At 38.0% G+C, this 22,152-nt stretch overlaps 2 protein-coding genes across 3 annotated transcripts in view; both read right to left on the bottom strand.

The window, feature by feature from the left end:
- The window catches only part of DYNC1H1 (dynein cytoplasmic 1 heavy chain 1), a 46,406-nt gene extending 43,041 nt beyond the window's left edge, over window positions 1–3,365 (bottom strand). Inside the window, exons 1-2 of the mRNA XM_027893592.1 lie at window positions 3,061–3,365; window positions 355–442 (exon numbers count right to left, since the gene is read on the bottom strand). Of these exons, the coding sequence (XP_027749393.1) occupies window positions 355–442; window positions 3,061–3,331 (359 nt within the window). The 5' untranslated portion in view covers window positions 3,332–3,365. The remainder of the gene's footprint in view (window positions 1–354; window positions 443–3,060) is intronic.
- Window positions 3,366–8,296: 4,931 nt separating this feature from the next.
- The window catches only part of PPP2R5C (protein phosphatase 2 regulatory subunit B'gamma), a 79,639-nt gene continuing 65,783 nt past the window's right edge, over window positions 8,297–22,152 (bottom strand). The window contains exons 10-16 of one of the 2 annotated variants that reach the window (XM_027893590.1): window positions 22,011–22,064; window positions 20,237–20,407; window positions 19,570–19,697; window positions 17,948–18,049; window positions 15,999–16,071; window positions 13,645–13,761; window positions 8,297–11,244 (exon numbers count right to left, since the gene is read on the bottom strand). In XM_027893590.1, coding sequence (XP_027749391.1) covers window positions 11,113–11,244; window positions 13,645–13,761; window positions 15,999–16,071; window positions 17,948–18,049; window positions 19,570–19,697; window positions 20,237–20,407; window positions 22,011–22,064 — 777 coding nt within the window. In that variant the 3' untranslated portion in view covers window positions 8,297–11,112. The remainder of the gene's footprint in view (window positions 11,245–13,644; window positions 13,762–15,998; window positions 16,072–17,947; window positions 18,050–19,569; window positions 19,698–20,236; window positions 20,408–22,010; window positions 22,065–22,152) is intronic. The other variant, XM_027893591.1, reaches the window with a different exon arrangement.

Genomic DNA, 22,152 nt, shown 5'->3' with positions numbered 1-22,152 from the left:
GAGCTTCAGAGCTCAACATATGTCCAGACAAGTGACAAATATTTAAGAGTCAGATGTAACTGAAGATTATTGAACCCAAGTTATACCTGTTACATTTGTATGCATGCCAAATAAATAAAACTTTGTTCTTTAACTGCAGAGTTAGAAGTCCTAAGTCCGTTCCTTTCAGCCTCATGACACATCCTTATTTTATCAGAGCCTCCACTCTGAAAAGCTATTGCTCCACTTGAATAAAAACACTGCCTGAAAGCACTAGATAAATTGGAGGTAAATTTGCAGGTAAAGTAAGTAAATCTGCTTGTGCAGGTTTTGCATTAATAGGGTAGAAATGTTAAATCTATTTTACTAATTCACCTGTTTGACTTTATTCCATAATGAATGTCTGTGCTGATACTGTAGGAAATGAACTCTTTTTCTTCTTCTCCTTCATCTCCCACATCCTCTGCAAAAAAATATACTGTGTAAGAAATACTTCATTTCTAACGCATCTGCCACTCCCTCTCAAACATCTTCTGCTATTATCAGACTATTTTCTGCTCTTTAATTTCCACACCAACTTAATTAATTAAATTAGGTCAAATGTAGCTTTGCAATATCTCTCAGATTCAGAATGGGTTCATTGTTTTTTTAACAAACTCCATTAACTTTTTTAGATTGCTATAAAAACCCAATAAAACATTAAAACAAGTGAATTATAACTTGCATTCTGAGAGAGAAATCTGCAATACAGAATGTGCATTTACTTGTAGAGATAAGCTGTCAGGATAACGACATTTCAGCGAGAACATTAAACAGCTGCTTTTTTCTTTCAAAGGTGGCTTTGTATTTTCAGACTTTTCCTTCGAAAATGATTTGGAAATTACGTCTCTGAACAAAAAAAAACACCTCCTGACAGAACAAAAGGCCAAGCCATGGGAAGTACTCAGGCATTACCACAGCCACTGCATCACAGATGATGTAATTGCTGGGGATGCAGGCAGTCATGCTGCAATGCAGTGATTTCGGTGCAGAAGGTTACTCCCTGTTGGAGGACACTCTGGACACATGGCAGTACACTCTCATCCTGATTTCTTTCATCCCCTCTTAGGAGATACAGCCTCAGGGTGTCACAGCTGTGATCCCAAGGACCAGAAGCCCGGTCACAGAACAACACTGCACTAGATACCACAGGAACCCGTATGAAAGCTGTTGGCAGGCTGGGTAGCTGGTGATAGGAGAGAGCTTTTTTCATTACTCAGAAACATGGCTTCTGTTTCATTGTAATCAATAATTTAGTTCATGCTATGTAATCCATGGACAAGCTTCAATAATAACATTGCTTTTAATAGTGTCAGAAAAAAGACCTCCATATGCTGGTGGAGGTTCCAGATCTGTTAAGTATGAAGACTAGCTACCAATCAGAAAATCCACTCTGCCCAAATAACTGATATTAAACCAGAAGACACAGATAAAAATGCCTTCTACATATCGTAAATTAGCATTTAGCTTCTGGAATATGCAATGAATGTCTCAATTTCTTTTTAACCATACATGTGTGTGTGTGTATATATATATATATAAAACAATATATAACAATATGTATGCCACAAGCCTGGAGCTAACTGATCACCACTGTCTTTTATTTATCCTTCCAATCTGAAGTAAGGATAACTGACTTCATGAGCCAGGCATAGGACAAATGCAGAAATCATCTGCATAGCCTGTTAATATTCAATGGTTTTCTTTAAATCTTATTGAACACTGTATCATGAATTCATAAAGACAGTTGTTCTTTTGTTTCCTTCTAGAAAATTAACCCTGCTGAAAAAGAAGTCTCAAACTTTGGAAGGGGAAGCAGAAGAGTAATCAGTGCAAACAGGCATAAGATAAACAAAGACAGGGTATTTTTAAGCAACATCTTAAGTTTATAGTGAATAGACAGCAAATAGAAGAACCTTATTCATGCTTCCCTCAGTGAGCAGCAACTGCAGAGCATACATCCAATTATGTTAAACTGTGGCTGTTGACATGTTAAATAATGCAGTATGAAGTATGACTATATTAAGATTTGATATATATCTGCAGGAATGGAACCATCAGTACACTAGGAGTAGAGATCCAGAAGCCTAATATTAAAATTTTGCAAACTCAGGCTGGCAGGCAGGTATACATTTACAGGCTGCAGGGGCATGTTTAATAGTAAGAGTCTGCATTATTGTCGAAGCCTAGTCGTGTTTTGTCATTGTTCATTAGGCTGAGTTCTGTGACAGTAAGAGCCTATTTAGCAACAGATTCGTTGACAATAAAGTAGTTTTCTAAATAAACGTTAACAGTAGCATGTAAATAACAAAGATACTCGAGTCGGAGTCTCAGCTTAGCCGCTGAGAATTGAATGCAGCACTTGATGCGGTTCTGAGCCCAAGCAGCACCGCTACCAGGCTGTGGTGACTAAACAAAGGCACTGCAAGGTCCACATCTTCGTTTGTCAGTTTCCGGGGTCTCGCTAGTTAACCGTGATACCACGCTTTTTACAAGCCTATTCAGGTTTGGGGTATTTATATTGCTTTTATCCGAGGTTTTGGTGCTTTTGCTCGTCTCAGCGCGGCTACCTGCCTCGCCCAGAAGGACGCCGCTTCCACAGCAGCTTACGGCACCCACAGCTGACTGACGAAGCATTTTCGGTGCCTCTCCAAGCAGGGGCGGCTGCAGCCGCAGCACGCCCAGATCTGCGCTCATAGCCCCGCCGAGCATCCACCAGGCCCCGGAACAAAGGCGGCGGAGGCCGGGCTGGGCGGCGGTGGGGACCCGCCCGCAGCCCGGGCTCTGCTGCCACCGCCCTCTCCGGACCCCGATCCCGCGCCGTGTCCGCCCTCTCCCAATCCCGACCCCGATCCCGCGCCGTGCCCGCCCTCTCCCTCTCCCTCTCCCTCTCTTTCTCCCCCTGTCCCGCGGTGCCCGGCCGGGCCGTGCTGAGGCGGAGCAGCCCCGCGGCGGCGGGCGCGCCCCTCCCACCCGCGGCAGGGCGGCGGCTCCGGCAGCCGCGGCCATTTTGCCACGGCGGCGGCCCCACTGCCGGCTCACCTTTGAGCGTGGAGCGCTCCACCAGCACCGTGTGGACCTGCGGGTCGGAGAGGAACTTGCGCATATGCTCCAGGGCGCCCTTCTCCTCCAGCGCCGCCTCCAGCGCCGCCGGCGCCTCGCCGCCATCCTCCAGCAGCAGCGGCACCAGCTTGCGCAGGTGCTTCTGCAGCACCGACACGTCGGCCACGTTCTGCACCGCCGAGCCCGACACCTCCATGCCGCCTTCCTCGCCGCCGGGGCCGCCGCCCCCGCCGCCGCCGGAGTCGGACATGCCGAGGCAGAGGATACGGGCCGACGCCGCGCTACGCCCGCCCCACCGCGCCCCGGCTGAGCCCGCCCGCCGCTGCGAGCCCCGCCCGGCCGCACCGCAGGGGAGCCTGGGACTGGCGGCCCGCCCCGCCCCGCCCGCCTCCCTCAGCCTCCGAGCAGCTCCCCCGCCTGCCCGCTGCTTTCCGCCGGCTCCTCCCGCCTCCCCGCGGCCTCCCGATTCTATTTATAGAATGACAGAATGGTTTGGAGTGGAACGAATCTTAAAGATCGTCCAGTTCCATGCCCCCTGCCGTGGGCAGGGACACCTTCTGCTAGACCAGGTTGCTCCAAGCCCAACCTGGCCTTGAACACTGCCAGGGATGGGTCATCCGCAGTTTCTCTGGGCAACCTGTTCCAGTGCTTCACCACCCTCACAGCAAAAAGCTTCCTCCTTATATCTCATCAAAACCTACTCTCTTCTAGTTTGAGCATCCCCCCCTTGTCCTGTCATTACATGTGCTTGTGAAAAGTCCCTCTACATCTTTCTTGTAGGCTCCCTTCAGGTACTGGAGGGTTCCCTTCGGGAAACCCTTCTTCAAGGGTTTTATCTGAGTGATTTATTCTGGAAGGAGAGTGCGGGATCTGAGCGGGAAGGGGAAAATCCTCCCCCCCACACACACATCCAGGCCTCAGCGCCCTGGCAGCACCGCCCGGGCGAGGCATGTTCTGCCACCGCCACCCCAGGACCTGGAAGACAAAGCAGTCCCGGGGCTCATTTGGCCAAATGAAAAATGTTTATTTCACGTGAAAATTAACCCAGAAGCCTTAAGGACAGATGGCACAAGTGACATTTTCCCATGAAAAAAGCAGCAGGCCAACTGCAAGGCTTCTTTAGTGAAGAGCCGCCCCCCTCTGGTACCACGGGAGGTGGTGGTGGGTGGGGGGGAATCGGCTTTATATAACGCAGCCCAGCCAGCCCTGCAATTATCCTTTAATGAATCCAGCACCCAAACAATTAATCCCAGTCTTTTGGGAGACTGTTTCACAAACGTGAAGGACACACAGGGACCAAAAGCACATCACTGAGAAAGGGGATTTTAATTAAAAAATAAAGAATATAATTTTTAAAAATTCTTAAAGGTCTTTTACAGCTGCCACATCCCAGTGTCTTTGACTGATTGAGGTATTAGATTAGTTTAGCTCACTGTCACCGAGAGGGACGATCCCGTTTCTCTGCACTTCAACCAGTCCCCTCCTCCCCTGGTCCTGGCTGGCATTTGAATGCGAACTGGGAGAGGGAGCCATGAAGTTCCGAGCAATTCCACTGACTTCCCAAAAGTACACTAGGGATGGTGGGTGACCTACAAACTGAAACTCCAGTTTTTGCTCATATGGATGTCGAAAAGGGAATGTTGCCCCCAAAAGAGAAAAACCAACCACAAAAAAGTGCCTCTGAACCCTACATGCATTTCCTTGGATAGATAAATAGGGAAATGTGGAGACCCTCAGGCCCAGGATCTGTTCAGATGTACTGCACAAGAAGGAAGCTGGGGTGGAATATCATGCCAGGCAAAAAAAGTCCTGATTTGTAAGCCACTACACAACTGTAACTCAGCAAAAGTGTCTAGGTCCGGCTACAATACTAGGAATCCTGAAAGCTCTGCCACATACCCTGGCTCCTCCATTTCTACTGCGGGAAAAAGCATGCCAAGTAGGCTCCTAAAGGGTTTATGAGTCCCGTTGAACCTTGACAAAACACTGATTTTTTAAACTAATAGAAACACCAAATCTTCTTGGTTGGGAAAAAGAAAAAAAAAAAAAAAGATCTGTTCAGCAAGTAAGTTTCAACCACAAGCACCGAAAGAGGTGATTGTTTTTTGATGAATCAAAACCATTTAAACACTTTCTCCCTCCACTAGAAAGGTAGAATTTATTTTTGATGAAGACAAATAGCTGTAGGTACTAATCTGAATATTCTATTTACAGAATAGTTACTGAGACAGTGTTTAATAAAACACTTCTCTATTGCTATTCTCCAAAGTCTAGTTTGCTCACACCTGATCATCCTTCTCTATGAAGGTTAGGTTTTAGGATTGCTTTTCACATGAAAAAAAGAGCCAATTTTTCTAGGCTGTCTGAATTCCAAAGCTATCCCATCTCTGATCGTGCCTGACTACTTTCCCATGGAGGGAGAATAAGCTGCTTCTTATATCCACATAGTAAGTGCCAGCACAGGCCAAGAATCCGAAAACACAGGCTAAATTAACATTGTGGCCTTCAGGATGTTCATTAAAATGGTGTTGATAATATTCTTGAGCGATTTTGATGCATCTGAAGCGTAACTTGGCATCTCCTTGGAGGTGAGCTCAAGCGATGGTTCCGAGTATTGGCATCTTTGTCCTTCTAGAGGAATCATCACCCGCTGCACCAAAACCTCACAGAATCTTTGTAGCTTACAAAGTAAGATACAATATTTCATTCATGTTGCCAGAAAAAAATACAGATAAGGAAAGGTAGGAAGTAAGGAGAAGAATGTAGGATAGCGATAGGAAATCACAATTCAAGTAAATATTTATATACATTGCTGCCAAATTGCAGAGAAAGTAGGGTCAAAAAAATCTCCCAACAAATCTCATCTTATAGTAGGTTTGAAAAATAGAAATGTGTCATGTGTGACAAGACTTTATGGCATAAAGAACAAGTTTTGAATTCTGATATCTAAATGTTAGTCTACTTGCAACTAAAAGCTAGTGTAGGTATTGTATTCCTTTAATCACTTCACCCTTATCTACTGTGCCAAAGGGAATGGGAGGAAGATATCAACTTGAAGCGCAGACAAGACAAACTAGATTTTTGCACAAGTTCTCTTGTTCAGTTCAAGCCTATGGAGAGAAAAGGCTTTAGCTTGCTCAATCAGGGTGAAAAATCAGGTGCCTTGATCTTCCTCTGCTTAATTACAGATGTCCTTTCCTTGGATACACAAAGGACCTGGCCCTTCTCACAGGTATGAGAAGCCACTGAAATCAGTCATCCAAAGGGCAAGACTGGCAGTATGACACATATGCCCTATAATTTAACTAAAGAGAAGTACTTCAGAGAATCAGAATGAGAACTACGACTTGTCAAGGCAGATAAGATTTGCTCCTGGTAAATGCCACATGATATATAGAAAGAAAAACTTTTTCACAATTTATAACAGAAACAACTTCAGGAGAAATAAAAAGGGTTTTTTTCCTATCCTTAATAATAGTTTAGTAGTATTTGAGACCAAAAACACAGGAAAAAACCCAAACAAGTAAACATTAGAGCAAATAATTTGCTTTCTCATCTCTAATCCTCTTGCATCTTTAATTCTACAGCAAGGGTAACAGAAAAAATTACTATAGCAAACTTTTCATGCAAGCATGAACCCTGTCAGTGCAGTTTTCACAAAAATACCTAAAATAGCTTGAGGCAATTATGTGAGGCAATGCCCTTCTCCCCTTTGTAGTTAAACAGTGGCAGCCTTCTCCCCTCACCACCACAGCTCATGAACCCTCACGCTGTGTGTGCACAGCCCTCACTGGTGTGGCAGTGAGTGCAGTTCCCTCGTGCCTGGGCCCAGGAAAGCCAGCAACAGTCGTGCTGCTCCTCAATTGCGAGGGGAAGGGATAATGCATTACCTTCTTTAGCTCCACAGTAAATCCTCCCTTGGGAATTTCTTCATACAAAATGTTTAACTACATCAAAGCTTTATTTCACAAGGTAAAGAACAGCTTGAGCCAAGTCTCCTCATAGAAAAGAAACTAATCCAGGGAGACAGTGATGTGGTAATTAGAATGGCATTTCTTAATTAGCTATACACAGTCAGTCTCCACATTCACTGCACACAGTAAGGACAAGATCAGAGGGGCAGAAATGCTCCACTTTCAGGTGGGTGGCCCATAATGGGATCCAGAACATTGGGATAACCTGGAATCACAGCAATCTCCTGTAAGTACATTTGGGAGGTACATAAAGCAAACCTGACAAACCCCTAAACACAAGCAATGTGTGCTACACCAGCACCTTCCTTTCCAATTCTACAAAGCCAGCCCATGAAAGCAATGCCAAAAAAGGCTGTTGGTCAAAGATTCCCTTAGAGAGAAAGGATTAAAGGTCACTTCCTGAATATGCTTGCAACTCAGTGAGGTATTTATATGGGAAAAATGTCATCATTGTCAGTAGTTTAAAAACATTGCATTTTGAGAGATATTTGACCCTAATTTCCTAAAGTGAATGACTGGATCCTCAGTTGTTTCAATATCTAGTTTTTCACTCATGATGTGATGAGCTCACGCACAAAGCCATTTCTTTCAGTACGCAAAGACCTAATTTGTAACTCAAATCTTACAGTTATAACTCAAATCAGTAGTCAGCTGTTGACCCCAGGTTCACCCCCCCCTCCCAATTTCCCCCCCAACCCTCCCCTTATTCAATGTCAGCTTTATATGAGTTACTTTCTCAGTTCTATTGAAGACTTTTATGGATTGCAAAGGGAAGACAACTCCTACCGCAGACTTAAGATTTTCCCTACATCTCTGCCACCTGACCGCCCATCACCTACCAAAAATATATACCCCGGATTTTTTGGCTACTTTGCTTGAAGCCTTTCAACATAGAAGTGTTACAGGGAAAATTCTGTGGTATAAACAGTGCGTTTTCCATAACTGTAGACTGGAGTTCTAGCAAATTCCTTTCAGTACTGATTGGTGCTATACAACTGAAGTCTGTTTTTTTCTACTGAATATTCATTATTCCCGAGGTTTTTGTTGTTTGGTGTTTTTGTGTGTGTGTGTGTGTGTGTGTGTGGTTGTTTTTTTTTTTTTAGTAATGGTCTTTCCATATTTCTTTTGTTTTTTTGAAATTTATGAAATTATTTTCATCTGTACAGCTGACTGTGCAAACAATGATAATCTGAACACACCCCCAAATGCCCTGTGTTAAATTTAGTTTCATGATGAGCAAGTAAAATTCACATGTTCTTTATTTGTCCATATAATACACCTTTTTTTTTTTTAAGTTTTAAAATTAGATAAAAGCATATTAAATGGCAGGTGTATGAAGTTCTTCAGAAACAATGCCAGAACAAAAAATTGAATTACAAAATGTTAAAAAATATGTAGGTACATTTGAACTTAACATTCCACTAATGCATAATGTTACAGATATTGTCTAAGGAAAAATAATTGTGCCACTTACCTATTTTTGCTGTTTCTAGGAACTTTTTATTCTGTACATAGGACGATTCTGTACAAAATATGAAGTCTACATTTTTATTACTTATTACCATAAAACAAGGTACAATGTATGTACAATATTAAAATGAAGCCATACTAAAGCCACACTAAAAAGACACTTGTAATATTACTTTTGACATTCCTGATGTACAGGTGTAATTTTGGAAAATGGGGGAAGGTGTCAGACAGAACTTTATGAAGAACAACAGTCACCAAAATTCTACTTCAATTTTTCTTTTTATTTTGGATGTATTAGTTTTAGAATTGTTTAGTACAGGATGATAAGAAGTATATAAATATTGATAATAAACATGCTAAACCATTAGTGGTGATAGATTTTGGAATATTGCCTAAGCAAATGTTCAGTGGCCCGAACTTCAAAATATGTCTTTATAGAGATCTTCAAGCCTTAAAAAATACCACAATATTTCCCTTTTTGGTGAGTGTTTATCTTCAATAAAGAACAAAAATAAAATCTAGACAGTGAAAGATGTTCCTATACGTTGAGCATCACACAATCAATCAAACATTGATATACAGCTGTTTTTTTTTTTTTTATCCCCCCCTTGGGTAACACAGGAATAATTCCTCTCAGCGACCTCTTGCACAAACATACTGAACACCCAAAATCAAAGGTAACTGATAATCTACCAGCTAAAGATGGAAGTTCAAACAATGGTATATCAAAATACGTAGACGTTGCTTTACACAATTAAAAAAGCACCCTTTTTCCCTCAAAAGGAGAAGGCATCTTTAAACTGCTTTCATATAGTTTATCCTAATGGTAAAGCATATTCTTTTCAAGTTTTACAGGAAATGTTTTCAGACACAGTGGACATTCCACTTAAAAGATCGGGTTGGTCTTGAAATTTAAGTTGTTGTAAGCCAATATTTACCACTCACAATTTTCTTCCAATAGACAACGTAACAAATATTGGAAATTGAATGTTAAATGCAACCAACAAACAGCAGGCACTACATCTGCACAAGGTTACTATGAATGTCTGCTTTGCGCAATTCTTTTTTATGGATGCAGGAGATGTTATACTTCCTTAAAAAGTAGAAAAAAACTGTTTTTAAAGAAGCCACGTTTTTTATCTCTTTATGCATCAAGACATTAAACATTAAGTTATATCATGTTACTGCCAGAGACAAAAGAAACTAATCACCCATTCAGAATAGCAGAACACATTTCAAACAGCTTTTAAGCAGGATAAGTAAGTCAAAATACTGGCCACCCTGAGAGAAATCAAATATTGAAGACAAAGCACTATATTTTTAAAGAGATTTTCCTCCCGTGCTTTTCCATCTACAACAAAAAGCTCATTACATGCAAGTAATCTTGTGGAATATATAGCAGCATTTGAAGATCATCAGCAACTCAGATGCATTTTCAGTTCACTTGTGAGGTGTATTTGCAGCACGTGTGCTCTTTACAACAACAACAAAAATATTTTCACGGTAAAATATTATGGTCACTATCTCCTCAGCTCTTAGACTCATTTAGAAAGAAGTACAATGGAATTCAAGAGTCTGTTCTCCTTTTTTTTTAAAGAATAAGCTTATGATCTTGTGTTACCTGAAAGGTTATGTTCACCTTTCAGATAAAAACTGATGCAACTGAAATCACACATAGTATCTGCCACAGAATACTGAACTCCTAGAGCCCAAGAAAAATGCTGAGTATTAAAAGCTCAGGTAAGGGAGAAAACAGCAAAAGAGTTATTTTATTGACTTGAAAAAACTTAAAATGAAATTTCATATTCAGTCTATTCCCAGTCATAGTAAACAAATTTGCATTTTAGGAAAAAATCTTCTACCAGTTCATACCTGGAATACTGGTGCCATATTATACACTAAAGACTGGAAGATATGGCTTTAAATCTACATAAAGTATTAGGATGTGGTATATATAGATATATATATATCTTTATCCTAAGTAAAAGAGAAATGAATTTACAGAATTCTTAGAAAGGAATGATGACTGAGGATTGTCATGAATGTTACCACTTTGTAAGCCATGTTTTAGAATACGAAAGAATAATTGTGTATTTTCAAAACTGCTGGTATATTACAGGACAGCAATAATGTGGAAACAACTGTAAAGCTGAGAAATCCTAGAAAAAGTTTAATACTTATATTTGAAATAAGTTCATTTTTGAAAAACACATTTATCATTAGTACCAACCATTGGTCATTCACTTATTTAGACGGAAAGAGTTTATAGAATGCTTTTCTCAAATAAGACTACAAAACTGCAAGTTATCAGCCAGTTGGTACTATGACAACACCTCCAGGAAATTGTGTCCACTTGATTATAGTCAACCCAATATTCTGCAAATGGAACTGGGTAATTTACCATTGTTTGAACTACTAATCTTGAGCTGCATACTCTATTATAAAGTTATTGCCTACAGAACTGGGTTGAAGAAAGCTTTGACTTTGTGTAACTGATTGGTATGGCACAAAAAAGTAAGTTCTACTGTAGAACTGAGTCCAGAAAAAAAAAAACTTTTCCTCCAAAATAATATTTCACTGTAATAGTTTAATGCCCATCATGTGATATTAATTCATCAGCTCTGCAATGTGATTCCAAGGCTTTCATGGTATAGATATCCTGAGGCAGTTCTGACTTGCGTCGCACAAGAGGACGATCTTTTTTCTGATCTTTCTGTGCCTGAAATGAAAATAGAACAAAGTTGGCCAAATATATTAATTACTAAACCATTACTTTAGAATATTTCTTGCACATAAGTATGTTGACTTATGGGAAAAGAAACAGAAAACATATGGGAAGAAGTTTTTACTTTCTGCTCTTTACCCTACCAGCTATGCAGTTTCAAGTATTAAAATAATTATTTTGCTCAGAGGAAAAATTAAAACAACTAAGAAATTCTAAATTATTAACAATCACAACATTACTACCACTTTATCAATTTTACCAATGCTCTTCAAAACCACAGTATTCCTATCAAAGTATCTTTAAACTATGTAATGGTGCCTTTATGTAGTTTCCATGTCTCTCTCACCTACCCTAATTTTCCTGTTTATTCAAGTTCTTCTACAAAGAAGTCCTTACAAAAAACCTGACTGGCTTTTACTTAGCCATTGATTTACTAGCATGCTCAAAAATGGTCAAATTTCATTGTGGCAAACATTTTTCACTAAAAATGCTCACACAGTCTGGTACAGAAAAAAATTCCTGATCTACTTTCCCAGTCTCCATCACCTCTTCAGTACGGACATTGTGCTACATTGCTGACCTCTGGCATAAACCTGACTTTCACTGCAATTCTATAGATTTTAACAGTTTCCTTTTTGAAGTTTCATTTAAGAAACAAACCAAGCTGTCCTTTTGACTTGCCTTTTTACCCTGACAGCTGTAGTAGCTCCTTTTAACATTAACTTCTGATGGTACTTTGCAAGCGATATCCAATGGTCCCTCAGTGTCCTCTCAAAGACTGATGCAGGGATGCTACCTAGCTTACTTTCTGAGATACTCTAATCCTTGTATCAATTCTTGTACCTGGTGACCCAAACTCATCCATCCTCTTGCAAGCTTATACTTCTCATAGTTTTCCAGAAGTTTTTCTAATAGTAAGGATTACTGTTTGAAAACATTCTGTTATCTCCACTAGAACAGGATCTTCGCCTTTGAAAAACTCGCTTATAACCCTTTAATCATCTCACTCACTCCTTGCGCACTTTCTGAGCAAGGAAAGGCAAAATAATTTTGCTTGTACCTTTCTCCTTGTACCTAGCACTGGTTCTGGGCTCTGGAGCGAGTGAAAGGAGGCCCCTCTCCCCATCACATGGGCCTGGCTAAGCTATCCAAGGTCTGAAGCAAGGCAGAGGTTTAGAAACTTTAATAAGCCCAGTGCTGCTTACTGACTAGCTCTAATGAGCATTCCCATTCAGGAGAATGCTACCTCACCCTTTGCCTTGGATAGAGATGTAATTCAGCCACCAAGGTTAACATGTAATGTGCTGGAATCCACAGCATACAGAATTGTTTGAAAAACAACAATCATTGAGCATGTCTTAGGGGCATTTCAGCATTTCTTTTAATTTAGACCTTCATCCAAAATGCCATAGTACAAGTAATAAATAAAATATAATCTTGCAGGATAATGACACCAGAATTTTAAGAAAGTGACGCAAGAGGTAAGGCTGACCACATATTTTTATAAAACGTCTTATTGGATACATTGGTTCAAATTAACAGACTTTATCTCCAATCTCAACCCTTCTTTCCAGCTCCATTTCTCTGGTTCTAAACTTTGCTGGACTTATATATATTCATAGTGCTATATAGTATATATTTCCACCAGAAATCTTAGTGATACTGCAATACATCCTGTCACCTCTCCATTTTCCATGAGCTCCAAGTTGAAATATCTAGTTTGAATGTTGGTATTCGAGTTCCACTTAACTTAATAAATTAAAAATATCTGAAGATTAGTGAGCATTAGCTAAAGACAAAAAGGATGGAAATGACCTTGAGAGTCCTTGCTCTGTAGTTGGTAACAGAACCTGACAGATGGTGGACTGAGGAACAAGACCCATGAGTGGGCAAGACAAATGCACACTTTACATATCTTTTCAAAACACAGAAGCTTTAGCCACTAAGAAAGCTTTGAACAACAAACAAAAAAATGTACAAAATACAGTGAAATTCTAATGACAAGCTCTTCTTATGAAAAAACAAAGCTGTTTTATAGAGAGGAGACTAGAACACGATGTGGTAGATTTTAGTTATAGTTCTAGCTATCCTCAAGGCATAATTATTGCTCCCATCATGACACAAAAAGCTATTCCTATGAGAAAAAAACCCCAAAGTTTCTGCAGAAGAAATGTCAAAAGAAACTATTATGTGGATTTCCTAGATTAGAAACATAACACTGTATTCCTGGCTGCTACAGTATCACTTGAAAGCAGCAGCTCTGATAAAGTGTATTTCTCCAGGATAAATGGTTACAAGGCTGAAAATACAACAGAAGTTTATGTCTGTGATTAACAGTCACTTAAAAAAACAATTAATAAATTAAAGCACTTTGCTATCTTCACAAGGCTTTACCTGACAAGCCTCTTCTTTCACTGTCTTTTTCAGCGTCTGCAAATCTTCAATTAAAGGCCCATCTGTTTCCATTGCAACAGGACTGTTCAGCAAACTCGTGTCACTGTATGTCGGGTACTAATAAAATGCAAAGTGTTAAAATAATCATTCTTAGTAGTAATACCTAAAATACTTAGAATGCATTTGAGCATTTGAATGATATGACTAGTTATTTGAGATTAGCTTCGATATCTTATGCTTCCAGGCACAAGTAATACATTTTAGAATGGAACTCCAATACTTTCATTTGGCAGAAACAGCCTGCTGAAAAACAAGTGAGCATAAAACCCCCATGGTTTGATTATCTGAGAGTGAATTTTAAAATGCTCAGATTTTGCCAGTAATGTCTACTTTGGCAATTAGTTATGTGAAACCTTATTTATACACTGTCTGGGGATTTGTGAACAGTGTAGCAACCCAAACACAACGATTTTACTTTAGGGTGCAATTTTGTGTTGGAAGAGAAAATACACTGTCAAAAGATCAAATATAATTAATATACATTTATATAATTTCAAAACAAAATATTAAACTTTTCTGTTTTCAGAAAGTAAAAGTCATAAAAGTATTTTGCGAATTTAAAAAAAAAAATCTTGTAAAAACTTCTACAGTCTAGCAATCTCAATATTTTATATTTTAATTCCAATGAGGTGTACATGATCTTGAATTCAAAACTCATTTATGCATGCAGACTTTTTCATCAATTTTTCCTCATAAACATTTTAGTATCTGTGTACACTAATAATTTAATGCATGGATTTAATGATTATAGTTATTCTAAAATCTCAAAATTTATTCTTGTGTCATGCAGAGTCAGGAGTAGCTCTGAAGAACAAGAATTGTCATTAGACAAACTAAAAAGTTAAAAGAAATTCCAGGAAGAAAAGAAACCCCTAAAAGCCATTATCTAGAGCACTAAAAGCATTTATATCCTTATGTCAAGTCAGTGGAGCACTCAGTATTAAAATTAATTAATTGCTTCTAATTATTAGCTCTCTTCAAGTATACTATGCAGAACATACTGTATTATGGTTGTGTTAATCAGTTTCAGAAAATATACATTTACATAAAGTTACTTCCTAAGAAAAGTAAATATGCATGTAGAAATTTTTTTTTCTTATTGCCTACAACTCAGTCCCCCTTATTTAGCCAAATATGCAACAGTTCATTGTTTGTGATAGTAAATGCCCATGTATATCAAGTACTCTTCAAGCAAGGTTTTTGTATGGCTTATCTCATTAGATAAATATTTTGTAAAAGTCAATTATTGCTTTCACATGAATAGCCCTTTTTGAGTAATTTAATTGACCTGTTGTCAACTTCTGTTTTAAATTTTAACAGATCTTATTTAAGTAGTTTAGTAATTGTTCCCTGAGAAACGCCACAAGAAGAAAAAAACATGTATGAATTTCCTCCTCCTTAGACAAAAAGATTACCTCATGGTTTCTGTTTTAAAATAGCACTGAGATCAGAAAGTGTCCCACTTCTGTTTACAGAGTATGGTTTCACTACTTTAAACTCAGCTAGATGGTGTTGGAAATACACAGTACACTAAGTTTCTTGCTGCAGTATAGTAAAACTCTGGCTGTAAAGTAATTTAAATGTTTGAGGTTTTTTTATTTGCAGCAGCAAACCCTATGACTGAGATAAAGGAAAACTGGCAGCATTCTCCAAGCAAATTAAGGGCGTGGGGAACCCAGGCCAAACATTCCCTTCTCCCATAATTTCAAAATATAATGTGTAGTTTAAAGGACCTTTGTTTATCAGAATTTGATTCACATCAAGTAATGCCTGACAGGATGTTTTCCTTTCGGAAGAACCTGAGGTGCAGGTTCCCCAGCAGACCGGCCCAGGGCAGGTATGAGAACAAAAGCAGCAGACAAGGACGTACAATATTACTTTAATCCATTTGACACAAAGGAAAACTGACCAGTCATAACTCACAGTTTGCAGAAACATCTCTTTTGTAATATATTGTTTGCAAAACAGCTTTTCAAGAGAGACCAATTATGGCATCTCTATATTTTTCCATAATTTTGCACAATAACTTTTCAAACCGCAATACAGTATATGTCCTATTATAAGAAAGGGAAAAAGTATTTCATATCATACTTTTAAGAAACCTTTTTTTTTTTAAAAATAATTACTTGCACAAGAGAAAGGTTACAAATTTTAAAAGTACTTTTATTGTATATCTTTCATAATACAATTAGTGAAATTGCTTTATTTCCATGATCAGTCAGACCTGTTTCCCCCACTAATATTTAATACAACTAAAGTATTTAAACATGAACATGTTAATCTTTTCTAAATACCTGGGGATTTGATTTGGCTAGATTTTCTATTTTAACCCATGCTTCTTCCCGTTCCTTCAATTTTAGCTTCTCTCTGGAAAAAAAAAAAAATCACATAGGAGTAAAAGAATTCAACAGAATAAATTATTCAGCTATGCCCACTTTAGTCTACTGCCCAAAACATCACTGTTGGCACACATTGACATAACTTGCATCATATCAATACCCCATGACCTCAAATCAACATTAAAAGGGAAAAAATCTCATACTTCTCAGGAAAGCAACAAACTGGCTGATAGCAGTTTATCTTTAATTAAGTGTACATTGCTAAAAGAGTTAAAATGAAAACAGAAAGAAGTCTTGATCTATGTCACAAAAGCATCTTTGTGTTTTAACTTTATAATACTTGAATTCTATATTGAAACATAAGAAGTCAATAACTGCCCACAAAAAAGGTGAGGCATTTTTACTGTCAGCCCAACAGCTTCAGATGATAGCTTAAAGGAAAAGGTCCAGGGACATTTTGAATTGAACTCTAACAGTGAAGTACCCAACAAAACGATGCACATTCTAGGGAGTTGCAAGCCAAGAGGATAAGCCAGAATGCCTTTTTTTTTTTAATTAAAGTAGGAAGGGTTTGTTTCCTTGTGCCTAACATAATTTGAAATGGTAAAATCTAGGGGTTTTTTGACTTTCTTTCTTACAAATAAACATCTTATTGCAGAGACCGGAATAATCACCTGCCTTTGAAAGTTAGTAGAATTTAAAAGAACTTTGAACTAAGAGGGCTAAAAATGCTCTCAGGCTTCAATTCATAGAGCAGCTGATCCAAACATTAGGATAAAAAAAAAGGAAGAGCAGCTGCATCCAAGCACATACACAATTTGTCTCCAGCTCTCAACTTAATTCAAGCTGGGAGGAAAGAACTCTTTAACCATCCCCTAAGTTCTTGTGTGGTAGGAGTTTTTTTTTTGTTGTTTGTTTTGCTACCATGTCACTCAGCACTCTCCTTGCTTTAGTTCACACTCAAAATACCACCCAAAAAACTCCTAAAAAACAGAGAGGAAAAGAGTGATTTCTCATTTAAAAGGGATTCCACTTATTTGCTATGTGGGAAAAGGTAATTATAGACTTTTTAAAAGTGCCAATGCTCACAATTTTGTCATCTATAAACACACACACTTTAAAAATTGCTATGCTACAAGCTCATTTCTATTTGAAATGTAATAAGGAACTTTAAAACTTGGACAAATCAATCTACATTAAGACTCTGTACCACTTCCAGTATATCAGTTTAAAGTAGGTGTACAATTTGAACCACTACTTGAAAGAGTCCCTGTTTACTTTTAAATTAAAAATAAAATTTAAATCTAGGTATTTTCAGGACCCATTTTCTAACTACGCTCCCAGTTCCTAAAATGAGATCCAAACCACTAACACTTTTGACTTCTCAGTCTCACTTGAGCAGGATTCTTCTGTCAGATAAAGTCTGAACCCCATATTAAATACAGTAACTACTTGATTTTAGGTAATTTTTATAAGAACATGAAGATATGCTCAAACACAATGCAATGCTGAAAAATACTGGAAAAGTATTTTGGGACAGAGTGACAACATGAAAGAAAATAACACCAGGTAAATAAAGCATGCTAAAATAAACACAGGATATGAACTGAACTGTTTAACAGATCTTCTACACTGGGCTCCACGATTAGCAGTGTCCCTCTCAAAAACTTCATTTTTAGGAAGATGGTGACCCCAGCAGTATTAGGTCTAAGCCCACAAGAGGCATCCTACTGTTAAAAAGATTGACAGTTCACATATAGCAAGAAATTTCACCAAGTCAACTTTGAGATTGCTGTACTGAAATCAAATGGGCAACTTCCCACTAATGACAGTTGTTTTTCAGAGCTAAAGCACTCTGAACAAATTACTCAAGAACAGACAGACACACTGACATGAAAACTTACTTCAGTTTTTCTGCTTTAAATTGCTGTGTGCAGTCATCGAACAGTTTTTGGTTCATCTCCATGAAGAGTTTCAGAGCATTGTATATCAAGCCATGTATTGTCCTATAAGTAAAACTTCTGGTTGAAACTCAGAGTACTTTAAACTTTGAAATCTACTTTTTCTGGTCAACAGTAGCCAATACCCTACATAACTGGAAAATTACATCATTTCAGAATAAGTGGAAACAAAGTTAATTAGTGGAAGTTTCAGTTAACCCACAAAAGGCCTAACACAAGTACTAAAACTACCAACTTTGAATGCAGTTTTCTTACACTACAGTACTACTCATCACTTACACTTTGATGTTTGAACTAAACTTTTAATACTATATGTATCAATACAGGACTAGTTTTGAAATTTAGTAGCTGACACTAATCAAGATAGATTTATTATAGACGATGCAAGATGAGATTAAAGGTCTTGACTTACTGGAAACCAACAAATTCAAGAAAAAAGAGTTAGTGATTAAAAGGAGTGTAGAAAAGCCATCTTTTTTTCATTTTGAAAACTGCCACACAGCAACAGCATCCACTTCAACAAAATTATCAGGACTCTTTAGAAAATGTTAGAAAAGTAAAGTGGAAAACACACAAAAAAAGTGCACAAACCCAATCTGCCTTATGCAGCACTTTTACAGAGCAATTTACAGTTCTGGTTTGTAGTACATTGCTGCTCAAAAAGTAATCAGTTAAACCATTACTTTGTATCATGCAAGAAGTAAGAGTGCAGCTGTACTGGGTGGCATGACTTCTGCTCAGACTAAAATGAATGCATGACCTTGAAGGCCAGAAGAAACAACCAATAGCAACTCACATTTACCATGCATAATTGCATCACTGAATTGGAATTTTATTAATGAGTACTTTATTTGTCAGTGCTTACGCCCAGCAACAGTAAGCAATCACTTTAACATCACTTTAGCTTCCATTTCTTTCCCAGTGTTTAGTGGCAGATTGATTACTCATTCTTGGCCAGCCCACCAGCAGTCCTCAAATCATGGCCAGAGCCAGCCTGGGATACTGTCACCATCCCAGCAGTTGCACAATAGCTCAAACAAAGAGGCACTTCACAATAGAACAGCTGCAGAAGGGAGCTGACCAGGACTGTTTTCATGTGCAACCACTACGTTATTGTGGGGAAAAAAAGTGAAACTAGTCAATGGAGAAAGAAGGAAAAAAAATTCCAACAATAAACAAAAGGAAAAGGAAAGGAAAAAATGATCTGATCTACAAGATATTTCACCAGAATGCAGAAAAATGCAAATCAGAAATCAGAGTTAGGCTTTAGAAGTATCTGAGCTACAGATGAATGCCAAATATGTTTCACATTTATAGAAAAACATCATGAATTAGATGCACTAAAACATTGTTTCTTGTTCAATGAAAAAAAAAAAAAACACAACAACTTCCTCAATTCTTAACATTTCCTAAAGATTGCCAACAGTAGTCTCTTTATCCAGTAACTTCAATGTCATAGAACAAACAGCTCAGCACACTGTAAACTGGCAACCCACAGATCTGAACTCTTAAGCCTAGGACTAAACATAAGTGAAGTAGCAGAAATTTGTGCAAGTGTTTCTTACTTATTCCAATGCGTCTTTGAATTCCGGTACAGGGATGGAAACATGATGGGTAAAATCTTTGCTGCATTATCACTAATTAAACTCATAATATATTCATTATTCCAGTAGTATAATGCTCGCTCTGCCACCTAAGACGACATGAAAAAAGAAACACTTCTTTAATCTCTTGTAGAGAAATAACTAAAACATTTGGCAAATACAAGGAAAGTTGCAACTCAGATTTGGATTTTCTCAGTGTAAATGAGAGTCATGGAGCTGATGGAAAGAGATGGAGGAATTGCTTTTTCCTTGATAGGGAAGCAATTCAAACTATAACCCATGAATTCTGAAATTCAAGCAAAGAAATACTTTCCAAAAGAACAAGTATTTGTAGAACTCCACTACAAGCTATGAAGTGCAAACATTATGTACTGAAAGGTTCAGGTACTTCTGAAAATATTGAGATTTTAAGTTTTTTTATATTAAGTGCAACACTGAAGTGAATCCACCCAACACAAATGCACATAATGCACTCCTGAAAGGTCAAGCTAACATGTGGATCCCTAAAACTTGACACAGAATTGAAGACTTCTTTGCAACAAATAAAACTCATTTTGGTGAATAACACCACATTCCAACTCTGCTTTACAAAAATCCTCATATTACTGTACATTCAGTAAGTACAGACCTGAAAGTGTGGGCTGGACACACATTTGGCTAGCTGTCTGAAGAGAGGCTCCATGACTTTTACAAATTCAGATGGTTCAATAACATCTAAAATTTCTTCTAGTTCATTTAAAAACATGACTTCTTTTGGACTGTGAGTCTTTGGCCAGTATTTCAGCAGTGCCATTACAACCTGTAGAGACAAAGAGAACATAATTTCATGATGATTTGACTTTACCTCACATTGAATTGTATCTCATTAATAACTCTGATATTTTAAGCGGAACACAAAACTCAGAATTTCTTGTCCCACATAACATCAGAACATTTGCTACTACACTATGGGGAAAATTATCTGCCATTTAAGTGGCAGCAGCTTTAAATCTCTATCTGTACCTTCTTAGAAGTGCACTCCAAAGCTCACAAAATTAATTTCTATCATTATAAGAAAATATTTAGCAAAAATACCTAAGTTGACAGGAGAGCAAATACTCTAGGCATGTTGCTCTTAAACACTGAGTTTTATTTGACTATTTTAGTATAATCAAAGTCTTAACTTTCTTCGTGATTAATAAACTTACCCAGCTTACTTACCTAGCACACCATGAACACTCAAAATATATAAGATTCTATGATTTTTAAATATAAAACCTACAAGCAATATTTAATATCATCACTGAAAAGACAACTCTGAGAAATCAGTGCACCTTTCATGTATATATTATCTAATCACAAAAGCAGACACTACGTCCTCAATGAAGCCTTGGGCAATTTACACAGATTTTTAAAAATAAGACGTCAAAAAATCTCATGTGACAACTGCAAGGGGAAGCAAAGCATTTAAATTTGAAATGACCAGAATCTTTGAAGGGGAACTTAGTACTTCACTTTAGTACTTTAGTGATGCATGTGCTAAGTTTTTTAAAGAATACTGTAATCATGTACTAATTTGAGATCAAAAAAAGGAAACAGACTTGGATGCCTATGAGTTCAGATTTCTGCTAGGAAATATGTAACATCCCAGCTGATGTCTGGAAGAAAGCTAAGAATTCAAGATCTCATACAGTACAAATGACAGAATGTCTGGGATTTGATATCTTAATAAATATTAAAAGCTTCAACTAGAAGAGAACTCTTGCTCAGCTGCATACTTCATTTATTTCAAGAAATCCAGTTTCCATTTTACAATGGAAATGGTCATAATCTAGTAAGGTGCACTTTTGCCAGTAGTCATTTTTTTACTGATCTACTGATTAAAGAGATTGGCTTTTACCTCCTTGATATTGGGTGTAAGGAGGCAAACCACTATATACTATCAAGGGTAGTTAAAATTATTCATCCACACAATTACTTGCAGCCAGCCCAAAGTTCGATTTTGTCTACAGTCCAAAGCTGTAGCCATGAACACGAGCTGACTCAAAAGCCTTGCATCAGCAGGTAGCTCTGAGTACCAGAAATCTGTGTTTCATTGTAACATCTGTCCCTCAGCAGACCACAGTTCAGGCAAACTAATTTCTGACTAAACTGCTTCTGGATCCACCATCTCACATCTGGTCAGCCAGAACAAAATAAGCAGAACTCTGGTCTGTTTGTAAGAGATATCTTATAAATGTTTTAATTCATTTCGGACATTCTGTTGGGAAAACTGAATTCGATAGATCAAAAATTATTAAATATTTGACTCCAATATAAACAATTACATATCAATACTTTGTTCCCAAAATCTCCTTAAACAGTCTAGAAACGGAAGGGATATTAATAGTTCAAAATGTATCAAAATAGCAAGATGAACTTACTGGTTCTGTAAGTGTGCTGTCCTTTTCTAAAAATTGAACTACACAGTATGCCAGCTACAGTAAAAGAAAAAGAGTTTATTAATACACATTTTGAAATCATTAGCATAAGTTAAGAATACTTATGAAAGCTTCAAATAAAAAT

This window comes from Empidonax traillii, unplaced genomic scaffold, assembly GCF_003031625.1.
Source record: "Empidonax traillii isolate 1590-97213 ecotype Southwest subspecies unplaced genomic scaffold, ASM303162v1 scaffold398:size1781980, whole genome shotgun sequence".
In the NCBI taxonomy this organism is placed as follows: domain Eukaryota; kingdom Metazoa; phylum Chordata; class Aves; order Passeriformes; family Tyrannidae; genus Empidonax; species Empidonax traillii.
This window is presented reverse-complemented; position numbering and strand designations above follow the sequence as displayed.